General features: G+C 42.2%; 1 protein-coding gene across 1 annotated transcript in view; it reads left to right on the top strand.

Moving 5' to 3' along the window:
• Positions 1 to 27,629, top strand: part of LOC140717276 (guanine nucleotide-binding protein G(t) subunit alpha-2) — a 58,199-nt gene that overhangs the window by 29,654 nt on the left and 916 nt on the right. Inside the window, exons 4-8 of the mRNA XM_073030701.1 lie at positions 5,293 to 5,450; positions 11,754 to 11,882; positions 15,809 to 15,938; positions 25,007 to 25,160; positions 26,077 to 26,293. Coding sequence (XP_072886802.1) covers positions 5,293 to 5,450; positions 11,754 to 11,882; positions 15,809 to 15,938; positions 25,007 to 25,160; positions 26,077 to 26,267 — 762 coding nt within the window. The 3' untranslated portion in view covers positions 26,268 to 26,293. The remainder of the gene's footprint in view (positions 1 to 5,292; positions 5,451 to 11,753; positions 11,883 to 15,808; positions 15,939 to 25,006; positions 25,161 to 26,076; positions 26,294 to 27,629) is intronic.

The raw sequence follows: 27,629 nt of genomic DNA on the forward strand, positions 1-27,629 counted from the left end.
ACGGATATTTACACTAACACGCTGCATCCGCAAAGCAAACAACATTATGAAGGACCCCACACACTCCTCATACAAACTTTTCTCCCTCCTGCCATCTGGGAAAAGGCACCGAAGCATTTGGACTCTCACGACCAGACTGTGTAACATTTTCTTCCCCCAAGCTATCAGACTCCTCAATACCCAGAGCCTGGACTGACACCTTACTGCCCTATTGTCTTGTTTATTATTTATTGTAATGCCTGCACTGTTTTGTGCAATTTATGCAGTCCTGGGTAGGTCCGTAGTCTAGTGTAGTTTTTTCTTCCTGTGTTGTTTTTACGTAGTTCAGTGTAGTTTTTGTACTGTGTCATGTAACACCATGGTCCTGAAAAACGTTGTCTCATTTTTACTGTGTATTGTACCAGCAGTTATGGTTGAAATGACGATAAAAAGTGACTTGACTTGACTTGAGTGACTACTAGGGAAGCAGGGCCTTCAGCCCACTGAGTCCATACCGACTCATTTATACTAATCCCAATTTTTGCCCCACATTCTTATCAATTCCCCCCCGATTGGAACTAATCACTTACGCGCTGAGTAATTTCCAGTGGCCAGTTAACCCGCCATGCTGTAATTCTTTGGGATGCAGGAGGAAAGCATTCCATGCGGCAGCAGGGAGAGTGCACTGACTCAGGGTGGGAACTGACAGAGCTGCTTTGTGTTCGGATGCATTGAACGTATCATTTTCAAAATTGGCAATAAGGATTAAACAGGATATTTCTTTCAGGAATAAGATTTGTTTAGCTTTCAGTAGACAAGTAAATTTCAAACCTGAAACAGCCCAATGGCCAGAAAAAAATCAGCATCTAATATAATGCATGTCAAGGTGACTATAACTTGTACTTCAACTGCATGGGATCAGTAAGACATAGAATCGGAATTAAGCCATTCGGCCCATCAAGTCTTTGCCACCATTTGATCATTGCTGCTTTATTTTCTCTCTCAGCCCCTTTCTCATTCCTTCTCCCTTTGACACCCTTACTGATCAAGAACCTATTAACCCCTGCTTTAACTGTACCCAATGACTTGACTCCACAGCTGCCTGTGGCAATGAATTCCACAGATTTATAGATTCAGAAAGGTTCAAAGTACATTTATTATCCAAGTATGTATACAGAATATGTCTCTGAGGTTTGTCCGGCCACTGGCAACCACGGAACAAAGTAACACCGTAGAACCATAGAACTAGAACACTACAGCACAGTACAGGCCCTTCAGCCATCCATGTTGTGCTGACCCATATAATCCTTAACAAAAAAGTACTAAACCCACACTACCCCATAAACCCTCCATTTTTCTTTCATCCATGTGCCTGTCCAAGAGGCTCTTAAATACCCCTAATGTTCTAGCCTCCACCACCATCCCTGGCAAGTCATTCCAGGCACTCACAACCCTCTGTGTAAAAAACTTACCCCTGATGTCTCCCCTAAACTTCCCTCCCTTAATTTTGTACATATGCCCTCTGGTGTTTGCTATTGGTGCCCCGGGAAACAGGTACTGACTATCCACCCTATCTATGCCTCTCATAATCTTGTAGACCTCTATCAAGTCCCCTCTCATTCTTCTACGCTCCAAAGAGAAAAGTCCCAGCTCTGCTAATATTGCTTCATATGACTTGTTCTCCAATCCAGGCAACATCCTGGTAAATCTCCTCTGCACCCTCTCCATAGCTTCCACATCCTTCCTATAATGAGGTGACCAGAACTGAACACAATACTCTAAGTGCGGTCTCACTGTGTTCAAGAAAACATCAAACACCCAATGCGCAAAGAAAGAGCAACTGCACGAACAGCAAAAAGCAAGCAAACAGCCCAAGTAGAATATGAAACATCAAACCAGGGGTCCAGTAGTATTCAGTTCAATGTCGCACCACTAGCCCACCACCCTCTGGTTTAAGAAATTCCTCCTTTAATACTACCCTTGAGCCTAGGACTGAATGTGCACTTTTTCGTTCCAGAAGAGAGGAAGGGATCTTCTCTGTTCTCATCTGTAGCTGCTGGGACAGACAAGCTGCTGAAAACCATACTGTCTCAAGCAAAACTGGGAAGAAAGGCCTTAATGAATTTTAACTGGTTGCACCGATGAGTGTACCAGCTCACTCCCATGGTTCAGTGGCACATTTGTATCAACCAGGTGGAGGCACTGCAGACACTGTCACACTTCGAGATGGATTGCCGGACAGGGCCAGTATGATAGGAGTTTGGGAAAGATGCTGCTGGTTTGTAGAACAGTGGAATCTAAGCCGTGTGCAGTCAGTTGAAAGGCGCTGAAGTTCAAGCAGGCATTTGATACTGTCCAGGCAAGAGAGACAACAGTTAATCACACAGCCGGATTTGCAAAGTAATCCAGTGTAGGCCCAGGGGGGCTTAGCTAAAGATAAAGGAGATTAGTTTTATTTGTCACATGTACGTTGAAACTTACAGTGAGGTGTGTTGTTTGTGTCAGACGAACATTGTCCAAAGCCATGCCGGCTGGTTGGCATTGCTTCTGGCCTCTGCATAGCATATCCACAATTTACTAACCCCAATCCACACGCCTTTTTGGAAAGTGTGAGGAAACTGGAGCTATCAGAGGAAACTCGTGCAGTTACGGGGGGTGGGGGGGGGGAACACACATTTAAATTCCGTACAGACGGCGGTAAGAATTGTGCTGTAAAGTGTTACACTAACCACTACTCTACTTCAGCATCTCCTGACTTTGCCAGATTCCTCCACGGGAATGGAATGAAGTGTGTGCTCAATCCTATGAAACCCAGTCTCTAGCCTTTTGCTGGAAAAGCAGTTCAGACCCAGAAAGATTTATTGAAAAAGACAGAAGAAAGTGAAGCTCAAACTTATTTTCATATGCTTTCTCCACAAGGACACCCACACAATGACAGGAGGGACACCTGCTGAACTTTCAATGGGCAAAATGGAAATAAAACAGCGGGTAGAGCTACTGACCCCCAGCTCCAGTGACTCAGATTTAGACCCAAGCTCTGTTCTTCCTGGAACCTTGTAGATTGCTCCCCAGATGTTCCAATTTCCTCCCACATCCCGGAGATGTGAGGGGTCATAGGTTAACCTGTCACTATAAACTGAGTAGTACATAGGATAGTGGAAGAGTTCCTGGGGGGGGGTTCATGGAAATATGTGGAGAACAAAAAGTGAGTGGTGTAGGATTATTATACAGCACTGTGCAGAAGATGAGGTATATTATATACGGTACCTATGGGGCCTAAAACTTTTGCAATGTACTATATTTGTCAAAGTGGAGCAAAGGGTGAGTTGGTAAACCTGGCAGGAACAAAGGATGTTGGGAGTAGAACAGGGTGGGAGGGATGTGGAACAGGGCGGAAGGGATTTGGAACAGGGCGGGAGGGATGTGGAACAGGGCGGGAGGGATTTGGAACAGGGCAGGAGGGATTTAGAACAGGTGACAGAGCAGGAGTGCCAGGGGTGGGTGTTGCACTGGTGCAGACACACCTTGAGCTGAGACACCAGGCAAAGTCATTTGATTCCAAACAATTGGTTTATTGATCATTACGGAATTTCTCTCTGGTGCTTCCCACTCCCTTCCCTCTTCCTTCCCTTTTTCCCAACCGTGATTCCTCTCTCCCTGCCCTCTTCCCACTCTCAGTAAATAATAGAGACCAATATCAGAATCAGGTTTATCATCACTCACATATGTCACTCACATATTCTTTTTTTTGCCATAGGAATGCAATGCAATGCATAAAATTACTACAGTACCATGCAAGAGTCTTAGGCACTATAAATATATTTTTTTTACACACAGTACTGTGAATGCGTGTTTGATGTCCAGTATAGACTTGTTGGGCTGAAGGATCTGTTTTTGAGCTGTGCAACTCTGCAATTCTTTAATACCCTGCCAGGGCTCAGTGCTGGAGGGAACTCGGCAAGTCAGGCAGCATCTGTGGAAGGGAATACGCAGTCAACATTTCAGACCGGTACCTTTCATCATGACCAGAAAGGAAAGGGGAAGTTGCCAGAGTAAGAAGGTGTGGGAAGAAAGGGAAGGAGTACACACTGGAAACTGGCAAGAAAGCGGTGGGAAGGGAAGGAGTACAAGCTGGCTGCTGATAGGTGATACCAGTGAAGGGGAAGATGTGAGTGTGGGGATGAAGAGGATGAAGTGAGATGCTGGGAGGTGAAAGGTGGAAGGACTGAAGAAGAAGAAATCCTGTAGAGCCCATGATTGTAGTTTTGAATTAGCTCACCATGTACCTATGCATAATGACACCTGAGGAATCCATCTACTGAGGCACAGCACACTGATCTACTGGACTAGTCTTATCTGGGTATAAGCGTTTGCCTGCAGTGTCACTGGAATTCTTACCCTCCTGATCCAGTTTTCAATGAGCCATGGCTGACGCTTCTCTGATTCCCAGAGTGTTAACAACCTGAAACACTAACTCTGTTTCTCTCCCCACTGATGCTACCTGACCAACTGGGTATTTCCAGTACCTTCTGCTTTTATTTCTGATTTCCAGCATCTACAACATTTTGGGCTTCACTTGTAACCGTTTCAGTCAAGTTTATTGCCATTCAACCATACACATGTATACAGCCAAATGAAACATTGTTCCTCTGGGACCAAGGAGAAAAGCACTGTACACACAGTTTAGTCACACACAGCTCACAGAGTTACAATGAAGTACAATACAATCACAAAATAGTATTAGCACAAGTCCCCGCTGAGAGGCATGGCCTGAAGATTAATGGTGCATGGGAAGTTGACCTGGAGCCATGTTTCTATAAGAGTGAGCACACAGCAGTTTCTCATTTCACACCGAGTCAGTTGCAGATAAAGGTAATTCAATTTGTTTTCCAGGGAGAGAATGTTAGAGAACATTGATGGATAATGCCATAACGTTAGTTGCATTCTAACTTTTCACTTTAATTTTCTTTTATAAATAAGCCTTGTTTGTCTTGGAATAACTTTGGAACAGATGAAAGACAGCGGGGTACATATATATTCATGCTTGCCTTTATAATTAATGCCAATCTAGCAGCATATGCTTGTTGAATGTTGCTTATTAAATTTATTTTTTTTGATTTGAATGGGACCAATGCTAATTCACATTTGCTACAGTATTTCTCGAGTCTAGTGCTTGCAACTGAGTGTGGATTCGCACCCAACTGTGTTCAGTGATTTCAGGCTGCTCGATATCATCACACACCAAATGCACCTCATGTTGGAAGTGCTTGGATAGCTTACATCCTTAATTTGATTGGCATTTGTGTTTTCCAGGATGCTGGAAGACAGCTGTTTAATCTTGCAGATTCCATCGAGGAGGGAACCATGCCGAAGGAGCTGGTGGACGTCATAAAGAAGCTGTGGGATGACGCCGGGATTCAGGCTTGCTTCGAGAGAGCGGCAGAGTATCAACTCAATGATTCCGCTTCCTAGTATGTTCAACCCACTCATTAATGCTAGGTTTGGTATTGCTACCAGCCGCGTCATCGGATAAAAACAATAATTTCTCTACTTTTCTAGCTGGATTCAACCCTTTCTTTAAATGCTTATATCCATTAAAATAGCAAAGTCAGATATATTCACTTGGTAGCCACTTAATTATATATACCAGTACACCTGCTTGTTAATGCAAATATCTAATCAGCTAGTCATGTGGTAGCAACTTAATGAATAAAAGCATACAGACATGGTCAAGAGGTTCAGCTGTTGTTCAGAACAAACATCAGAATGGAGAAGAAATGTGATCTGAGTGACTGATGGTGAAATGGTTGTTGATGCCAGATGGGGTGGTTTGTGTACCTCAGAAACTGCTGCTCCCCTGAGATTTTTACACACTGCTGTCTCTACACTTTACAGCGAATGGTGCGACAAACAAAAAACAATCTGGTGAGTGACAAACAAAAAACAATCAGTTCTACGGGTAAAAACGCCCTATCAATGAGAGAGGTCAGAGGAGAATGGCCAGACTGGTTCAAGTTGATAGTAAGGAAACAGTAACTCAAATAACAGTGGTGAGCAGAAGAGCATTCCCTGAAAGCACAACATGTCAATCTTGACGTGGATGGCTACAGAAGCAGAAGACCATGAAAATACAAGCAAGAGGTACCTAATAAATGCCCACTGATTGCGATACAATCTCCTATTTAATTTCACTCATCATTTCTGGATTCTTTTTTAAATAAATGAATAGAAAGAGAACACACCTTCCATGAATAACATTCTTTTCCCTGTTATGTTGATGCTTTGTACCTCATGTGATAACCAATAATTCATTTATGCTAACTTTTGAGAGTTACAAAGTCTTAGAGTCATCCGGCACAGACAAGCTCCTTTGGCCCTTTGTGCTCATACTGCCCATTGTACCTATCAACACTGATACCAGTTACCCGCGTTAGGTCCATAGCCCTCTGTGCCTTCATAATTCCAGTGCGTCTCTAAGTGCTTCTTAAACGTTTTAGTAAATCTGTCTCCTCTAGCGCCTCTTCAAGCAGCACATGTGGGATTGAGTTTAGGAGCCGAGAGGTAATGTTGCAGCCATATAGGACCCTGGTCAGATCCCACTTGGAGTACTGTGCTCAATTCTGGTCGCCTTACTTTAGGAAGGATGTGGAAACCATAGAAAGGGTGCAGAGGAGTCTTACAAAAGATGTTGCCTGGGTTGGGGAGCATGCCTTATGAGAATAGGTTGAGTGAACTCGGCCTTTTCTCCTCAGAGCGACGGAGGATGAGAGGTGACCTGATAGAGGTGTATAAGATGATGAGAGGCATTGATTGTGTGGGTAGTCAGAGGCTTTTTCCCAGGGCTGAAATGGCTAGCATGAGAGGGCAGAGTTTTAAGAAGCTGGGGAGTACGTACGGAGGAGATGTCGGGGTAAAGTTTTTTAAGCAAATAGTGATGAGTGCTTGGAATGGGCTGCCAGTGACGGTGGTGGAGGAGGATATGATACGACCTTTTAAGAGACTCCTGGATAGGTACATGGAGCTCAGTAAAATAGAGGGCTATGGGTAACCCTAGGTAATTTCTAAGGTAAGGACATGTTTGGCACAGCATTGTGGGCTGAAGGGCCTGTATCGTGCTGTAGGTTTTCTGTTTCTATTCCAGATTCCAACATCTGTGTGAAACAAGCTCCTTTCCAATCTGTTCTAAACCTCCTACTTCTCAACTTAACCTGAGTCTTCTTTTTGCCACCCGCACTATGGGAAAAAAGGTATTTTCCATCTATCTTATTCACCCTCTCCTTAATTTAAACCTATCACGTCATTCCTCAGGGTCCTCTGCTGCAAGGAGAACAAGATTGCGTCTGTATCCAGGACTTGCCCTCTTTTCATTACTACCAACAGAGAGAATGTACAGAAGCCTGAAGACGCACACTCAATATTTTAAGAGCTTCTTCTCCTCCACCAACAGATTTCTGAACAAATAATGACCCCATGAACCCTACCTCACTAGTTTTGCTCTTTCAGCTCTACTTACTTAATGTATTCTTAACATTTCTTACTGTAATTTATAGTTATTTTTATGCATTGCACTGTCCTGCTGCTGCAAAATAACTAATTTCACGACAGATGTCAATGATATTAAACCTTATGTTGATTCTGTCCGGTCTATCCGCATAAACAGAAGGTTCCAATCCAGACATCATCCTGGTGACTTTTCTTTGCTCCCTCTCCAGGGCAAACACATCTTACCCCACAGTGCTTCACGTACAAGCACAAAAAGCATGATCATGCACAGATGATAAGATTATTTTCTCTCTCCTGTTAATCGAGCTCCCCTCTGCCAAACACCCACACGCTCACACATACAGTTTGCCTTTTAGCGACAGACATAAGCCAATGGCAGAAGTGGGGCAGATGGAGGCACTAAAGTGACTGGTGTTGTTTGGGCAATTCTTTTCAATTAGACCTTTCTCTTTACTGTCAAGAAGCGGAGAAGTTATTTGCCAGTTCTAATGACTTTCAGTGTTGAGTACAGCTTGGGGCGTGAAAATCGACACCTCTGGTCATGCTGGTAATGAATGTAATTTAATGTACACTAATACAGCATAGCTAAACTATTGAATCAAAATATATAGGAACATAAGTGATGGTGTGGGGCTGGGGAAGGATTTGCATAAAGCTGATTTAAGTGTGAAAATTATGTGATTTCCTTTTTATTTGAAGGAGCATTTTTAGTTGAGGTTGTATACAACATTGGTGAGGCCTAATTTTTAGGATTCAAAGTACATTCATTTTCAAAGAACGTATAAATGATACAACCTTGAGATTTGTCTGCTTATAGGCAGCCACAAAGCAAGAAACCCGAAAGATAGATAGATAGATAGATGGATAGATAGATACTTTATTCATCCCCATGGGGAAATTCAACTTTTTTTCCTAATTTTAAAAAAAGACCAACACCCAATACGCAGAGAAAGAGGAATAAAAACACAAATCATGCAGACAATAAAAGCAAGCAACAGCAACCCGAACCAGGTTGAGTCCAGAGCCTGGAGCAGCCTGAGTAGGCCCATGGCTTCAGTTTCAGCTCAGCACACAACAGGGCAAATCCCCGCGAAGCTCGCAAACACGGAGCACATGGTAGCTGGAGCTGTCTCACAGCCTCGGTGCCACAGAGAGAGGTGTAAACACGGAGGAGCAAGAGGAATTGGCCTGACCCTCACCTCCAGTCCTGACACCCTGCCTTTTCAGTCCATCTGGGCCAGTGGATAAATTGTCCAAACACCAGGTTGTCCCCCGCACTAGGACCTGGTTTTAGGAGCATTGTGTTCAGTTCTGGTCACCTACCTACAGGAAAGATATCAATAAGATTGAAAGAGTCCAGAGAAAATTTACAAGGATGCTGCCTGGACTTGAGGACCTGAGTTAGAAGGAAAGCTTGAATAGACTAGGACTTCATTCCCAAGAGTGTAGGAGAATGAGGGGAGCATTGATAGAGGTATACAAAATTATGAAGGGTATCGATTGGCTAAACGCAAGCAGGCCTTTTCCACTGAGGTGGAGTGAGACTAGAAAAGGAGGTCATGGGTTAAGGGTGAAAAGTGAAACGTTTTAAAGGAATCTGAGGAATCTTCACTCAAGGGGAGGTGAGAGTGTGGAACGAGCTTCCAAGTCCAAGTGGTGGATGTGCATTAGATTTCAACGTTTAAGAGAATTTTGGATAGGATGGAAGGGGCACTGAGGGCAATGGTCCAGGTGAAGGTCGATAGAACTAGGCAGCATAACAGTATGACATGGACTAGTTTCTGTGCTGTAATGTCTTATGACTGTATAATGTAAGATGTTAATATGTCAAACCAATAAGTAGATTTACTTTTCCTGATACCGGAACTTGTAGAAAATATGTTCCAGTTAACAAATGATGTCTTAAAGTCGATCTATTTTTAATTTAAATAAACCCAGTAGAATCAAAGAGCAGGATAGGGGTGACCCTGTTTCAAAGCTTGTCATTAATTTAACAGAGCTCACAGTAAACTGAAGGACCTAAAAGCCTAGAAATTCAATCACAGAACTTTTCTTCTGTGCATCATCCATCAGAAACTTTTTTTATTTTTCCCCTGGAGTGAAACATGAAACGGGTATTTTGCTCCACACTAATGGCACTGGAAATTCGGAGTGCTTCAGGAACTGGAGAAACTATTGTATCATCAATTACTTTTTAACCCATCGTGACATGAGGCACCCTCTCAACCAACACCACCGCCCCCCGTCTCCCTCACACTAAAACTAACCGATCGCCCACCCAGAAAACAGCAGCTAGACCATCAAACCACTAATCCCAAATCCCCCTCCACACAAAAAACAATAACATCAAACACCCAACACCCTCTCTCTCTCTCTCTCTCTCACTCTCTCTCTCTCTCTCTGTCTGTCTCACACACACACTTACTTTAATAATTCAGACTCACCTGTTATAATCTAGAATTTCTTCCTTGGATTATAAACGTCCCAAAACCCAACACAAATGAATGAATTACAAACACACAAAGTTGTCTATGACATCACCTTTAAGTCACTTATATACCTTACACTTTTAAGCAATTTTCCATTTCCGAAATACAATTTCCATAAACTCTAGAGTGGACCAACAATCTAGAAGATCATCTGTGAGTAGAAAGAGGAATAGTTGACATTTTGGGTCAAAACCTGCATGAGGACAATCCTGATCCTAATCAGGACAGGACTGATGCAGGGTTGCAGTCTAAAGTGTAATCATTCCGTTCAAAGTTTACTCCACCCCCACCCACAGATGGTGCTTGGTCTGCTGAGATTCTCCAGTGTATAGTTGTTGTTCCAGGTTCCATCATCCACAGTCGCCTACGTGTTTAGACTGACACTTGCTTGGAAATCAAGTTCCAGTGGAGTTTCTTCTTTCACCAGATGCCGGTGTTCTGGGGTGTGGGGTGTTCACAGTTTGAATAAATTAAAATAAGCCATTGTGCAGTAATACCTTCTCCATTGTACCTTTAATAATCTCAAGCTCTCTCAAAGTAATTCACAGTTAATTAATCATTTCAAGTGCCTTCTTTGCTTTTGCCAAGTGATTAGTGCTAGGTTACACACTGAGAGAGTAATGACCAGATAATAGGTCCCTTTACTGCTGTTGATTGAATATAAATCTTGGCCAGGACATCTCCTGGAGTTAGTGCTGACAAGACAGATGGATGCCTGGTTTGATACATCTTACAGAAGCTGGAAGTCCTTGCAGTGTGGCATTCGGGATCAGATTGCCTTCATTCCACCTCCACTGTACAGTGGCTAGGGGCTATTGATTTAGGGGTAAGATTGGTGACATCAGCACCGAGGTTCCTACAAAGTGCATCTGCACGAGATACAATCTTCAGAGAATTAGAACATGTTTGAGGTTCTGATGGTTTCACCCTGTTTGCCCAAACTCGCCCCGTAGTAAAGAACTGAATAAAAGCCCATATATACTTCAGGTGAGAGAGATTTTTTAAAGAGAGCAACACACACAACATGCTGGAGGAATGGTCCTGAGGAAGGGTCACGGTTCAAAACCTCAGCTGTATAGATAGAGAGATACTTTATTGACCCCAAAAGAAGTTAGTGTCACAGTAACAAGTGTATAGATATACAAATATTAGAAAAGTTAGAAAGAATAAAAAAATATTAATTTCCATAGATGGTGCCTGATTTGCTGAGTTCATACAGCTTTTTGTGTGTGGTGCTTCTGATTTCCAGCATATGGCAGAATTTCTTGTGTTTATACTTTACAGAAAGATTAGCTTTATTTGTCACGTCTACTTTGAAGCCGTGAAATGCATCGTTTGTGTCAAATCAAATTGTGCTGGGCAGCCTGCAAGTGTTTCCATGCTTTTGGTACAAACATCACATGCCCACAACTCGATAACCCTAACCATACATCTTTTGGAATGTGGGAAGAAACCAGAGCACCCGAGGGAATCTCTCGTGGTCATGCGGAGAACGAACAAGCTCCCCACAGGCAGCGGCAGGAATTGAATCCCAGTCGATGACCGCTGGCGTTGTAAAGCTTTGTGCTGACCGCTATGTACAGTGCCGCCAAACAGCTACAGTTGAACATGAAGAGGTTTTCCAGACAAATGCCGTGTCTGTAATTGAAGCATAGAAACATAGTAAGCCTACAGCACAAGACAGGCCCCCTCGGCCCATAATGCTGTGCCAAACACATACTAACATTTGAACATTTAACTTCACCAGGTATTATTAAAAAGTGTGACTTTTATTTTCACCAGCTACTTGAACAACTTGGATAGAATCACTGCTCCTGGCTTCATTCCAAACGAACAAGATGTCTTGCGGTCCAGAGTTAAGACCACTGGTATTATTGAAGAACAGTTCTCTTGCCAGGATCTGAATTTCAGGTAAGGGCTGGGCAATCTTGCCATTTATCTTCAGCTCCTGCAAATTGATGGCTATTGCTCCTGATTGACCAACAGTGGCAGAGCTCAAATGGATCCCAAAAGTACACAAAGATCCAGGCTGATAAATTGCTCTGCAGAAGTTCACAGCCTCTAACCAGTCCTTTTCAGTCTTTGTTTATCTTGTCAGTCTTTGTTTATGTATCATTTTTCTTAAATTCTATTGTATGATTTATGTTCCTGTAAATGCTTGCAAGATAGGGATATACACAAACTTTGATAATAAGTTCACTTTGACTTTGACTTCGAACCATCCAGCTTCTTGTGTAAGCCAAGACATTTTTAGTGAGATTAACCTTGCAGCATTCTAATCCATATTAAATAGACTTCAATGCACTAACCCTAAACTTGACTGCTGAGAAGTTCCATCTTTTATAAATAATTTGTCCATGGTTTTAATCTTGAAATCTGTAAGCATAAACATTACTCTTTTCAAAATGAAGGGATGTTTGTGTTGGAGAATATAATTTCCCAGAAACTGGAGCCACATAGCAATGTGTTTTTAATTGAACTTTGATTTAGTCTGGAATAAATCACATTTGCAATCATTCTGGGTTGGTAGACTGAGTGTGGCACTTCCTGTGGTCAATCATGCTTGGGATCCAATGAGTCAGCGCCACATGGGTTGACATCATTCCTTTGCAGTGTTCCCATTGCAGCACCCTGTCCCAGGGGTGCCCGCCCCAAAACACCCCTGGAGAAAATCAAGACAGGGTGTGCCATATGTAAGTGGATCCCAAATACTTTGGCCGTCCCATTATGAACATCTCTAGATGCCTACCCATCTCCTCTGATCCCCTGTAAGATTATCCTCCATGTTTTCACTACCTTCATCCCCTTTCTCATAGAATTTAGCCCATTTTAGGGTGCACTGGAATTTCTAGGCAAATTTGTTCTTTGCAGGAGCCTAAAGGCAGCCTGGTAGCATAGTGGTTATCACAATACCTTACAGTACCAGCGACCCGGGTTCAACTCCTACCACTGCCCGTAAGGAGTTTGTATGTTATCCCCATGACCGCATGAACTTCCTCTGGTTTTCTCCCACAGTCCAAGGACATACCAGTTGGTCATTGTAAATTGTCCCGTGATTAAATTGGGGGATTGCTGGGTGGTACGACTCAAAGGGTTTGAAGGACCTACTCTGCTATCTCAATAAATAAATAAAACTAAGAATTAGATTATGTCATGTGCAACTTGGAACCACAGGTGAGAGCTGAGTATCCAGAGGGGATCAAAGGTGAGTGAGATGCCCCAGAAAGGACACGATTAACTGGACTCTAACAAAGTGCACTCGTGCATCAGTCGCACTTTATTTCCTTGTGCACACAGAGAACAGTTCAGCTCCCATCACTAAACTGCTTAGACACTTGAAAAAAGGAAATGGCATTTTATACAGAAGTGGACTAGTTAGATACAGATATTGATCCAAAAGAAACCTGGTATACTTCAGAATCCTGTATTTGTTTTTTTAAATACTAAACATAATTACAATGGATTTCAAGTATAAATAACCATTTAAAGACTAATATCATTTAGAATTAGTAAAATAATTGTCCAATAGGAAGTGAAAATCTGCAGATGCTGGAAATCCGAGCAACACACACAAAATGCTGGAGGAACTCAGCAGGTCAGGCAGCATCTACGGAAAAGAGTACAGTCGACTTTTTGGGCCCAATAGTAAGTGTTACCCGATATATCCTGATACCTTTATGATCCCAAGGTTCTCTGGAAGTCAAGAATGAGGCATCAACCTTACTGCTTATGATGATTTTAAGTGTTACAGGAGTAGAAAATGGATAAGAAAAAGGAGCCAAGAGAACAAAGAAAAAGGAAAAAGAAGTCGTGGCATTCTCATACCCAGACTAGAGATAACAAAATGCCTGTGATAACAATTAACCTATAAAACAGCCAGACTCAAGTGATTTAGCACTTACTACTGAAAATTAAGAAGTTTCTAGAAAAATATAGAAGCAACTGTATCGTAATTACTGGAATTACTGTATATGTATGTATATACAGTAGGTGGTTATATAAAAATGCGAGCAAGCATAGAAAAGTTAAATTCCAAGAGAAGTACAAGGAAATTCTATATCCCAATCCAACATGCCCAATAACCCTTTGTCTTTTCTTGGCATGGTTGGTGACCTTGGTTCCTCGGCTTGAACAGGATGGCTACACGAAGGAGAGTTGGGCTTTCAAGGGCCATGTTCAGCCTGGGTGACTGCACTCTGTCTGCGTACAGTCTTTGTCAGTTTATCATCTTGTCTCTTGCTTTACTGAACTTGCTCTCACAGAATAGGCTGTACAAAGTGTCCGCCAGCACACCACTTTAACGCTTCTTGCTGCTATTTCCACAAAACCTACCAATCCACACACCTTTAGGATGTGGGAGGAATCCGAGGCACCTGGTGGAAACCCGTGCAGTTACAGGGAGAGCGCACAGACTCCACACAGTCTGGACCAGAGGTCAGGGTTGAACCCGTTTCACGGAGCTGTGAAGAAAACCAGTTTAACTGTGCCACTCCATAAAAATTAAATAAACAATTCAGCAAATAAACAGGTCCCCATCGCCCACGACATGCCCTCTTCTCATTGCTACCATCAGGAAGGAGGTATTGGAGCCTGAAGTCACACACTCAATGAATTAGGAACAGCTTCTCTGCAATTGGATTTCTGAATGGATATTGAACCCATGAACACTACTTCACTACACTTCTATTTCTATTTTTGCACTACTTTTTAATTTAACTATTTAATATATATACTTACTGTAATTCATGTTTTTTCTATTAGAACCATAGAACACTACAGCACAGTACAGGCCCTTCAGCCCTCCATGTTGTGCCGACCCATGTAATCCTTAAAAAAAGTACTAAACCCACACTACCCCATAACCCTCCATTTTTCTTTCATCCATGTGCCTGTCCAAGAGGCTCTTAAATACCCCTAATGTTTTAGCCTCCACCACCATCCCTGGGAAGTCATTCCAGGCACTCACAACCCTCTGTGTAAAAAACTTACCCCTGGTATCTCCCCTAAACTTCCCTCCCTTAATTTTGTACCTATGCCCTCTGGTGTTAGCTATTGGTGCCCTGGGAAACTGACTATCCACCCTATCTATGCCTCTCATAATCTTGTAGACCTCTATCAAGTCCCCTCTCATTCTTCTACACTCCAAAGAGAAAAGTCCCAGCTCTGCTACCCTTGCTTCATATGATTTGTTCTCCAATCCAGGCAACATCCTGGTAAATCTCCTCTGCACCCTCTCCATGGCTTCCACATCCTTCCTATAATGAGGTGACCAGAATTGAACACAATACTCTAAGTGTGGTCTCACCAGAGATTTGTAGAGTTGCAACATGACCTCTCTACTCTTGAACTCAATCCTCCTGTTAGTGAAGCCTAGCAACCCATAGGCCTTCTTAACTACCCTATCAACCTGTGCAGTGACCTTGAGGGATGTATGGATTTGAACCCCAAGGTCCCTTTGTTCATCCACACTCTTAAGTAGCTGACTATTAATCCTGTATTCAGTCTTCTATATTTATATAAGTATATGTAATTATATACTACATTGTACTGCAGCCACAAACACAAATTTCATGATATATGCCGATGATATTAAACCTGATTCTGACATTTAATTAAACTTTTTAAATATATTCTTATTACTGTAATTTATATTTTTTATTATTACGTAATGCAATGTACTGCTCCGTATAGCAACAAATTTCACAACATATGCCAGTGATGTTAAATCTGATTCTTTCCAACTATTATCATAATAGATTCCAAATGAAACTGAATTGTGATTTATGACTGTGTCCCTCTCCCACTGTTCTTGAAACATCTTTCTGCTCCGATCTCAGGATGTTTGACGTTGGTGGGCAGAGGTCGGAACGGAAGAAATGGATCCACTGTTTCGAGGGAGTTACCTGTATTATCTTCTGTGGTGCCCTCAGTGCTTATGACATGGTGTTGGTGGAAGATGATGAAGTGGTATGTAATTCTAAACCTGCGCCATGAAAACAAATAATCACACAACAATATTTTTAAAGCACTGGCGTAATTGGTTTCTGATCTAATTCCTCACGAGGTCAGAGCAAATGCTGAGATAATGAGATTAATGGATTTCTTCCGCATCAGGAAGTATTACAAATGTGATCCTTCAAATGAATGGCCAAGGTTCTTGTTGGCAAACATAAGAAGATACTTCGGGATGATCGAATCTTAGAAAGCTTATCGAATGGATGGAGGGCATTTGGCCTACAGTCAATGCTAGCTAATGAAGGGCTTTCAGCTCTGGGTCCACAGCCCTGCTTTTCACAACTCCTCAAGCCTTCTTTGAAGGTATAGAAGGTATCTGCCTCTGCCAAACATTCTCCACCTCTCCTCTAATTCTTACAGTTGCTTTAAGTCAGTGCCTGTTTGTTTTGATCCTTCTGCTACGGGGAATAGGTCCTTCCTATTTACTCAGTTTGGATCCTGCTTGACTTCACACACCTCTGTACAGTCTCCACTATCCTTCCACTGTTCCACATCAATATTCTGGTTCAGCCATTCTTTCCCTGTAGCGAAATGCCCTGCCAACATCCTTGTAAAACCCCTTTACACTCTCTTACTTTGTAGCAGTGATTCAGATTAATTTACTGCCTTTTACACCAGACTGCAATGAACCTCCTTGTTTGCATGAAGTTCGCAGAGTAGACGGTGTAACATACAAAATGCTGGGGGAGCTCAGCAGGTCAGGTAGCATATATGGATATGAATAAATAGTTGATGTTTTGGGCTGGAGGCCATGGACTGACATGTCAGAACAGGAATGGGAATGGGAATGAAAGTGTTTGACCACTGGGAAGTTCCACTTTTGGCAGATGGGGCAGAAGTGCTTGACAAAGAGATTCCCCAATTTCCAATGGGTCTCATCAATGTTGAGTAGGCCACATCAGGAGCACTGGACTTAATAGATAGGTGATTCACCCCAGCAGATTCATAGGTGAAGTGTTGCCTCACCTGGAAGGGCTGTTTGAGGACCTGAATGGAGGTGAGGGAGGAAGTAAGTTGGCAGGTGTGGCACTTTGGCCTTATGCAGGGATAAGTACCAGGAGGGAGATTAGTGCAGAGGGATGAATGGACAAGGAGTCATGGAGGGTACAATTCCTGTGGAAAGTGGAGCGAATGAGAGATATGTTTGGTGGCAGGCACCCTTTGGAGATGGCAGAAGTTGTGGAGGATGTTAGATACAAGGACAAGAGGAGCTCTATCACTGTTAAGGCGATGGGAAGATGGTGTGAGCGCGGACGTTCAGGAAATGGAGGAGATGTGGATGAGGGCAGCATCAATGGTAGAGGAAGGGAAACCTGTTCTTTGAAGAAGGAAATCTGCATCTTGGGAACAGATGCAGCAAAAATGAAGGAAATGAGAAAAGGGAATAGCATTTTTACAGGAGGCAGGTTGGGAAGAGGTATAGTTTTGATGAAACTATTATACTTCCTGAAGTAGTGCAAGCTTACAGTAGGAAAGTATAATCTGAGGTGAGTTTTGTTCTGTGTAGCTAGATTGCATTTACCACAGGGTAATGTCAACCTATGTGCGACCCTGATCTTGCCTCATTAACACACTTCAGCTTGTTACTGAAAAAAGCTGGATTTAATTTAGTTTGACGTCCTTATGTGATTATGTCGGGTACATTCAGTGTGATAGCTGAATTGTCGTGATTGGGCCTCATTTGAGAGAACATTGCTTGCGTGATCGGAATGTTCAATGACTCATTTAGTGCTTTCCCTGACTGCAGTGCAGAACGCCAAGGACAGATTAGCTTCAGTGGTCACTGGGATCGCATGAAGGCAATTTGTCACAACTAAACCCAATATGGTAAACCGGCCACTCAATGGAAAGCCTCGGAGAGATATTCCACAGCTATAATATGTTGTCAGTCTTCTACCATCTACACTACTGTGAATTGAAAACAATACTACTGTACATTATAGAAAATGTTGATTGCATATGAATTCACTAATATTCAGTTCAAAGCTTCACAGTCAAGGCATCTATTATTTGAATTTTCATTATTTACCTGTGGAAGGCCACATCTCAGCTTGTGAACAGTAGAACAAGGAATAAGGAGGTCCACTGGGAACATCGAAAAGGCAGGGGTCGTGAATTGAAGACAGAGGCTGAAAAGGGCAGGCTTTCCTGGGATTAGAGGACTGTGTTGGGCAAAAGGAGTGTTTGGCTGTTGTTGCTTGGCGTTTTCTGTTCTGTTCTGCTGAGCATGACGGGCATGCCATGTTGGCATTGGAATGTGTGACAACACTTGCGGGCTGCCCCCAGCACATCCTTGGCTGTGTAGGCTGTTAACACAAATGACACGGTTCTCTGTGTGGTTCGATGTACAGGTGAGAAAAAAATCTGGGTCTGAGTCACTTTGGGATGCATATTGAACTTTATAAGGAAACCATCACCATCATTATGTGTCGTGTTGTATGATGTGGGCGATCGTGGTCATGATTTAATCTGTTTACTGAGTGAGGGATCGTTCCCTTCATGCTGTTGCTCTATCCATGACCATGATTGTTCTTGGCAAATTTTACAGAAGTGGTTTGCCATTACCTTCTTCTGGGCAGTGTCCTTACAAGACGAATGACCCCCATTATCAATGCTCTTCAGTGATTGTCTACCTGACATCAGTGGGGGGATAACCAAGACTTGTGATATGCACCATCTGTTCATACGGCCATCCATCACCTGCTCCCATGGCTTCACATGACCCTAACCCTGGGGCTATCAGGTGCTATACCTTGCCCAAGGATGATCTCCAGGCTAGCAGAGGGAAGGAGCGCCTTACACTTCATTTGATAGAGACATATCTCCAACCCATTACCCGCTTATTAGGAAAGCCTGCTCAGTTTAATATTCTCAGCTTTCAATCTCCCAGCAAACTACTGATGCAAAACCTCACCATCCTGTTAGCTAGGGAAATGAGCATAGAAACAGGTCCTTCAGCCCATCTGGTCCATGCTGGTCATTAAGTGTCTATCAAATCCTGTAGTCTGTAGACTCCTACCTTCACGCTCTTACCTAAGAGCATAGAATGTAGAGTCTTAGAGCACTGCAGTACAGAATCAGGCCCTTTGGCCCATCTAGTACATGCCAACCTGTTTTTCCTGTCAAGTCCATCTACCGACACCCGGACCATAGCCTCCACACCCCTCTTATCAGTGTTCTTCTCCAAATATCTTACAAAAGTTACAATTGAACTTGCATCTACCACTTCTGCTGACAGCTCACTCTACAGTGGCACCATGTCTGAGAGAAGAGGTTCTCCTTTAGATTCACTTAAGTATCTCATCTTTCACCCTAAGCCAGAGGTTCCCAACTTTTTTATGCCATGGACCCCTACCATTAGCTGAGGGACCCCAGGTTGAGAACCCCTGCCCTAAACCTATGACTTTTAGTATTGGTCTCACCCAACCCCAGGGGAAAGAGTCTGCAAGTGTTTATGCTACAAATACCCCTCAATTTTGTATACTTCTATCAAATCTTCCCTCATTCTCTTATGCTCCATGAATAAAGTCCTAACCTATTGAACCTTTCCCAACTCAAGTCCTCAAGTCCCAGCAATGTCCTTGTAAAATTTCCCTGTATGCTTTCAAGATTATTGATATCTTTCCTACAGGTAGATGACCAGAATTGCACACAATATTTCAAATTTGACCTCATGACTTCTTATATAACTTCAGCATAATATCCCAACTCTGTACTCAATGCTTTGATTTATGAAGGCCAATATGTCAAAAGCTCCCATTTATGACCCAAACTATCTGTGATACTACCTCCAAGAAATTATGGAAAGGCTCCCAGGATCCTTTGTCCTACCACATACCTCAACACCCTACCATTCACTGTGTAGGTCCTGCTATTGTTTGTCCCGCCACAGTGCCACACCTCACACATGTCTGCATTAAATTCCATCTGCTATTTTTCAGCCCATTTTCCAGCTGGTCCAGATCTTTGATAGCCTCCCCTGTTCTCCATGACATCCCTAATCTTGGTGCCATCCACAAATTTGCTGATCCAGTTTACCAAATTTTTGTCTAAATCATTAATATAGGTGACAAACAACAATGAACCCACATTGATCCCTGTGGTACACCATAGTCACAGGGCTTCAGTCAGGGAGGCAACATCTACAGCACCCTTTGGCTTCACTCGCTGACTATGCTGTCGCTAACTTACTATTTCATCCTGAATACCAAGTGACTTAACCTTCTGAACCAGCCTCCCATATGAGACTTTGTCAAAGTCCATGTTGGTAACATTCACTGCCTTTCCTTCATTAACCATCCTCATAATCTCCTCAAAAATCTCCAGCTGTGGTCTCACCAGTAACTTGCACAGATGTAACATGACAACCCAGCTCTTGTACTGCATAATTACAAGAAGTTCAGCAGATGCTGGAAACCTAAAGCAACACAAACAAAATGTTGGAGGAACTCAGCAGGTCAGGCAGCATCTATGGAAATGAACAGTCAACATTTCGGGCTGTGACACTGCTTCAGGACTGGAAAGGAAGGGGGAAGACCCAGAATAAAAAGGTGGAGGGAGGGGAAGAAGGATAACTAGAAGGTGATAGGTAAAGCCAGGTGGTTGGGAAAGGGAAAGGGCTGGAGAGCAAGGAATCTGAGAGGAAAGAAGAGTGGACCATAGGAGAAAAGGAAGGAGGAGAAGAGTTAAGAGGCCAGAATGGGGAATAGAAGAAGAGGGGAGGGGTAGGGGATTTTTTAACCTGAAGGAGAAATAGATATTCATGCCATCAGGTTGGAGGCTACCCAGATAGTATATAAGGTGTTGCTTCTCCACCCCGAGGATGACCTCATCTTGGCGTGAGAGGAGGCCATGGACTGACATGTTGGAACAGAAATGGGAATTGGAATTAAAATGTTTGGTCACCTGGAAGTTCCACTTTTGATGGATGGAGTGGAGGTGCTTAATGAAACAGTCCCCCTGTTTACGACGGGTCTCACCAATGTAGAGGAGGCTGCATTGGAAGCACCAGATATAATAGCAGATTTGCAGATGAAGTATTCCCTCACCTGGAAGGACTATTTGGAGCGCTGAATGGAGGCGAGGGAGGAGGTGAATAGGCAGGTTAAGCAATTATGCCACTTGCAGGGATAAGTGCCAAGAGGGAGATTAATGGTGAGGGACAAATGGACAAGGGAATCACGGAGGAAGCAATCATAGCAGAAAGCATGCCCTGACTGATGAAGGCAAGCATACCAAATGCTCTCTTCAAAGTTCAAAGTAGATTTACTATATATGTATACTGTATACAACTTTGAGATTTGTCTTCTTACAGTTAGCCGCAAAACAAGAAACAAAATGAAACCCATTAAAAAAAACAGACAGCAAAAGAATCAAACACTCAATGTGTAAAAAAAAGAACAAATCACGCAAACAATATAAAATAAACAAAAAAGCACAGAACATGAACCTTAGAGACATCGAAAGTGAGTCCACAGCCGTAGAGCTGAGACAAGTGAAGCTGGTGCAGGAGCCCAATGGTTGCAGGCCACAGCCACGGAGTCAGTTCAGTGTTCTGCCAGTTCAGTTCTTCACCACTCTGTCTACATACGTTACTACTTTTAGGGCAATACGTACTCGTAGTCCTAGGTCTGTTTGTTTCTACGACATTTTCTAGGTCCCTATCATTCACTATGTAAGTCTTGCCCCTGGTTTAACTTCCCAAAAATGCAACACAGTGTTCTTGTCTGAGTTCAATGCCTTTGCCAAGCAGAGAGGCTCAACTGAGTTTCCGTTGGATTAGGTCCCTGAATGTTTCCACATAACCACAATTTATGGCACTCAGACACCCCAGCTTCTTTCATTATGCAGAACTTACGAGCCTGCAATGCACAGAGTAGTTAGCCCACAGCTTGGCTGCATACAGAATCACACTGCTCTGAAAGGGATGAAGTGGATATTGGTGCATTGTTACTGGAACTGGACAATTTTGCAGTTGAAGTCATTGAGTTCTAAAGTCATACAGCATGGCTTTGGCCAAACTCCACCACGTTGACCAAGACTCCCAGTCAAAGCAATGAGAAAACATTTGGAACAGAGGAGGCTGAGGGAGACTTAACCGGGGTGTATAAAATTATGATGGGCCCAGATAATAAGTAGGACCTGAAATGTTAGCTCTGATTTCCTTTCCAGAGATGCTGTCCGGCCCATTGAATATTTTCAGCATTTTCTGTCTTTGTTTCTGGCACCATTTCCCTGAGCTACAGGGTCGTAAAACAAAGGGCTTAGATGTTAAGTGATCAGTTAGAAGGATGTAAATGGTGATAAGGGTGTTTATGGAATTTACTGCCTGAAAGGGAAGAAGCAGATCCCTCCACACACTAAACTAATACTTGGATATGTACTGGAGTACACTGTCCCGTGACTGACTTCAAGTCCCTAAACTCTGAATTTCCTCTATATTTCCCCTCCTACGATCTCCTTCTTTTAAATGTTGCACGGTGTGTGTTTCAGTTGCCTGTATCCCCTTATGTGGCTGGTAACAAACTTTGATTGATAACTCTCCTGCGAAGAGACCCTGGCATGACCCTGGTGGAGCAGACTTGATGGGCCAAATTACCTACTTTTGCTCTTATGTCTTATAGTCTTATGTTAAGGTGCCATAAAATGACAAGTTGCTATTGCTTGACAGTACTCAAAGACCTGATCCATTTACAACTGCTAGTTGCCAATCAGTCAGCAGCCACCTGATTAGGCACACCTGTACACTTGCTTGTTAATGCAAATATCTAATCATCCAATCATGTGGCAGCAACTCAAATAAGAGTATGGAGACATGGTCAAGGGGGCCAGTTGTTGTTCTGACCGAACATCAGAATGGGGATGAAATGTAATCTAAGTAATTTTGACCATGAAATGATCAAAGTTGGTCATTTGATCATCGGTGCCAGATGGGGTGGTTTGAGTATCTCAGAAACTGCTGATCTCCTGGGATTTTCTTACACAACGGCCTCAGGAGCTTACAGAGAAAGGTGCGAGAAACAAAAAAAAAGAGGTATGAACACCTAGTTAATGACAGAGGTTGGTGGAGAATGGCCAAACTGCTTTAAGCTGAGAGGAAGGTGACAGTAACTCAAAAAAAATGTGTTACAACAGTGGTGTGGAGAAGAACATCTATGAACATACAACATGTCGAACCTTCAAGTGGATGGGCTACAGAAACAGAAGACCATAAACATACACTCAGTGGCCTCTTTATTAGGTACAGGAGGAACCTAATAAAGTGGCCACTGAGTGTAGGTCATCTCTACCCAATTCTAGTTGGCGGCTTCAGGGTCATTCAAAGTGGAGCAGAATAAACCTTTCAATCAGCATTTAATTCAAGAGATTGAAGGTAGAATACAGAACTTCAGAGAAGGTTGAACAATCAACGGGAAGTTGTAAATCCTCCCTCAACATCTTTCTGTGACACATTTCTCACTTGCCCAACCCCTGTGGGACTAGGTAATAATTGGTACTTCTAAAACTCACTTCTAGCTCTGTCGTCAGCTTTAAATTTGCAAATGTACTTAACTCTTAACAAACCAAGTGCTTTAATCCTACATCCAGAACACTTATTTTTAAGTTTGCTGCTGGAAAATAAAGGGATAGAAAATCCTTCATTTTATAAAGGCATATGTCAGGAAATTATAATCTCTGGTTTAACCTCAGCTGTCATTGCATCCCGTTCTGTGCATTGCTCTCTATGAAGATGCAAGGTCTTTGTGAGGATGTGGGGTAGGTTAATTCAAGTGTCAGTAAGGATGAGACATATTGAATATCTGGAGGGTTAGGATAAAATGGAAATATTCTATTAGAGTAGCGTTAATGGAGGGCTTTGACTGAGTAACTACAAAGAAACTGTTTTCACTTAACAATAGGTACAGACTTAAAATAAGCATCACCAAAAAAGTGGAAAAATTAAGGTAAAATAAAAATATTGAGCTGACGTAAATGCACTGCCTATATACGCAGTAGGAGCAAATTTAGTGCTAATTTTCAAAAATGTATTAGATGGCTTCTTGAAAAGGGAAAATAATTTATGAGGAAAGAGCAGGGATTATTCTAAAAGCTGATCGTGTGCTGCATAATTTGTGGAGAAGAACTTGCCTCTGCATTATTACAAAATTGTGCTCTAGTGCCAGACCACAAATGGAGCAGATGAGGGGAAAATTAAACGAGGTCTCACATTTAACAGGTAAAGTGATGTTGAGATGCAACAGTGAGAGATGAACAAGGAATATGTTTTTAAAAATTTAATTTACAATTTGATATCTAATCTTTTCTACCACCATGTTTATACTTCCTGCAAGTTCCTTCTCACCGATCTTCCTCCCACAGCAGTACCTTTCATCCCTTGAAATCAGTTATATTATTAAATCGATTGCTGCATGTAAAGCAAGTTCCAAATCCTAACTAAAGCATACCCATTTGAGGAGTTAGGTGTATTCAGAGAAAATATTTGGGATTGGGTTAGGTTAACTGTACAATAGCAGAGGCTCAGTACATTTTATAGGTCACTTTGCTTTTCTAATTATCAACTCTGTTCTGACCACTGCAGTGTTATCCTGAAGAAATCAATAACATGTGCTATATTTGCAGCATAAGCACAAGGGATTCTGTAGATGCTGGAAATCCAGAGTAGCATGCACAAAATGCTGGAGGAACTCAGCAGGTCAGGTAGCATCTATGGAGTGGAATAGAATTGACATTTAGGTGGAGACCCTTCATCCTCTCCATAGATGCTGTCTGACCTGCTGAGTTCCTCCACCACTTTGTGTGTTACTTTATATTTACAACAAATGGGCACGTGTTGTGCATGGAAATTACAATTTCCAGGGTTCAGGCTGGTTTTGGGTTGACTACAGTTGAGCTGCATTTTAATGTTAGACTCACATAGGCCTCCATCCCTGTGTAAGGAAGTTTCTCCTTCCTCCAAAATTTAGCAAATATGAACAGGACAAAGTGATACTGTTTTATCATCTCTGCTCTTTTCCCACAAGAACCGAATGCACGAGAGTCTCCATCTCTTCAACAGTATCTGCAACCACAGGTACTTTGCAGCCACCTCCATTGTACTCTTCCTGAATAAGAAGGATCTATTCGAGGAAAAAATCAAAAAAGTTCATTTGAGCATCTGCTTCCCAGACTACGATGGTACTTTTTATTTCATTCCATACTTCTTAGTAGGAAATGTGACAATAGATTGAGGAATGATTTCAAATAGCTATCATTTACTAATCATTCCCAATCCAGTTAATTGTTTAAACGGCCTGACCACATTTGTTTCAAGGGAACTATTGCTGATCTAGCTTGTACCCGCCTTCTGTACTATGAATTGAAACACAGCGGCACACACCAGTGCAACTGATTTGCTCTCAATTCCCCACTGACTGTTAACTCAAAACTTCTTGAACAGTGGGGTAGGACTGATTATGTATCTAATCCTTTGCTTTACATCAGCTAGTGTAACTAGATTAATCTAGGTACACCGAGACATCTAGTGACCTAGATTAAAAGTCACTGTGGGTAAATGTTTACGTTTTAAATTAATTTTTGGTTATTTAATATATCTCTAAGTAAAATCATTTCAATATTTGAAATCATTTTTATATTTTTAATTACCTACACTGCTGGCATTCTATCTCTGTCCATCCCTGGTCATCTTCTCTACTGTGCCCTACTTTAATTATTTAAATCTATTTGAATGCATCTTTTTCACTAATATTCTGCTGTCAGAGGATGTCAGACATTCTGTGAGTGGAGCCTCAGTATTGGCCACCTGAGACTGGGTCACTGCAGATCTCACCAACTCATCCATATGTACAGGTCGATCTAAGGCCGACTGGAGTCTTTAGAAAAGCATGACAGGCCAGGATGGAGAAATGTTAACACTAGACTAAATCCCTGATTGCTTTGACCTGCACGTGCTCTGCACCATTTTTGTGTTAAAATAAAGTGGTCGCGTCACTTAGATCGTTGCTCTGTCACGTGTGATCTTGTCTGTCATTTTTCACACACCATGCATCGATGTTGTTCATTGTATGTAAGGTTCACTGCCCTCCAATTCTAGGTCCCAATACGTACGAAGATGCCGGCAATTACATCAAGGCCCAATTCCTGGATCTCAACATGCGAAAAGATGTCAAAGAAATCTATGCACACATGACATGTGCGACTGACACTCAAAATGTCAAGTTTGTTTTCGATGCTGTGAAAGACATCATCATTAAAGAAAATCTTAAAGATTGTGGACTTTTCTAAACACGGGAGCTTTAATCCATTATCAGGTATGTTGGTACGCACTGTTGAAATATTTAGTATCTTCAGTTACTGTCCTGATAAGTTTGCATCTTAAAATGGTATGTTCACAAATAGAAGATTGAGAATAATCTCTGCGTGTTAATGATTATGTTCCCTTTTGTACACATGCACATAGCAATCTGAAATATTAAGTTACTGACTTTTAGCTAAGCTATATGTGGTCTATCAGTTTAAAAAAAAATTATTTAGAGAAGGGTTCCCAACTTGGGGTCCACAGACAAAAATTATTGGATATGGTTCAGTCTCATGGGTAAAGCCCTCACCACCATTGAGCACGCCTACATGAAACATTGCTGTTGGAAAGCAGCATCAATCATCAAGGACCCTCACACCCAGGATGGGCTCACTTCTCCTTGCTGCTATGAGGAAGAATGTACAGGAACCTCAGAACTTGTGATCAGATTCAGGAACTGTTATTATCCTTCAACCATCAAGCTCTTGAACCAAAGGGAATAACATTATTCAACTTCAGTTGCCCCATCATTGAAATACTTCCACAAACCTATGGATTCACTTTCTAGGACTCTTAATTTCCCATTCTCAATAGTTATTGCTTACTTACTTACTATTATTATTCCTTTCTTTTTATATTTGCACAGTGGTTGCTTGTCAATCCTGTTAGGTACGGTCTTTCATTGATTTTATTATGCCTCTTTTATTTACTGTGACTGCCCAAGAAAAAGAATCTCAGGGTTGTATATATGTAGCTTGATAATAAATTTACTTTGAACTTTGATGTAGCATAATGCAAAAAATGATGCAAAAATGCAATAAGCATTAAGAACACAATAAAATACAATACATATAAATTCATATACAGACTGATTGTACATAAAATGATGCTAAGTACAAGAGTATCTGTATATAAGGTGACTGACAGGAAATAAAGTAGTAGTGGGGAGTGTGGTTGTGTGAAAGTGTTGGTCAGTCTGATGGCTTGGGGTAAGTAAGACTGCTGATGCTTTTCTATAGCCTCTTCCTTGATGGAAATGGACAAACAATTGGTGAACAGGGTGAAAAGAATCAAACCTATCCTCCTGGTCATAATTACCTCCAGTTCTGGAACTTGAATATTGCATAAGGTTTCTAACCTCTGGCTCCATGTAATGTCCATATCATAACAAAGAGTCTGGAGATATTGGAGTAATTTCCTTTGAAACCAGCTGGGTACCCTCCCTGCTCTGAGTGGGCTATGATAGTGCATGTAACTTGCTGCATTCTATTCTGGTGAAATTACCTTGTTTTTATTGGAGTAAGCTCTGTGGTTTCCAAGTCTCCTGCTCTGCAGACTGTGGCCAGTTA

Source organism: Hemitrygon akajei, chromosome 27 (genome assembly GCF_048418815.1).
Source record: "Hemitrygon akajei chromosome 27, sHemAka1.3, whole genome shotgun sequence".
Taxonomy (NCBI): Eukaryota; Metazoa; Chordata; class Chondrichthyes; order Myliobatiformes; family Dasyatidae; genus Hemitrygon; species Hemitrygon akajei.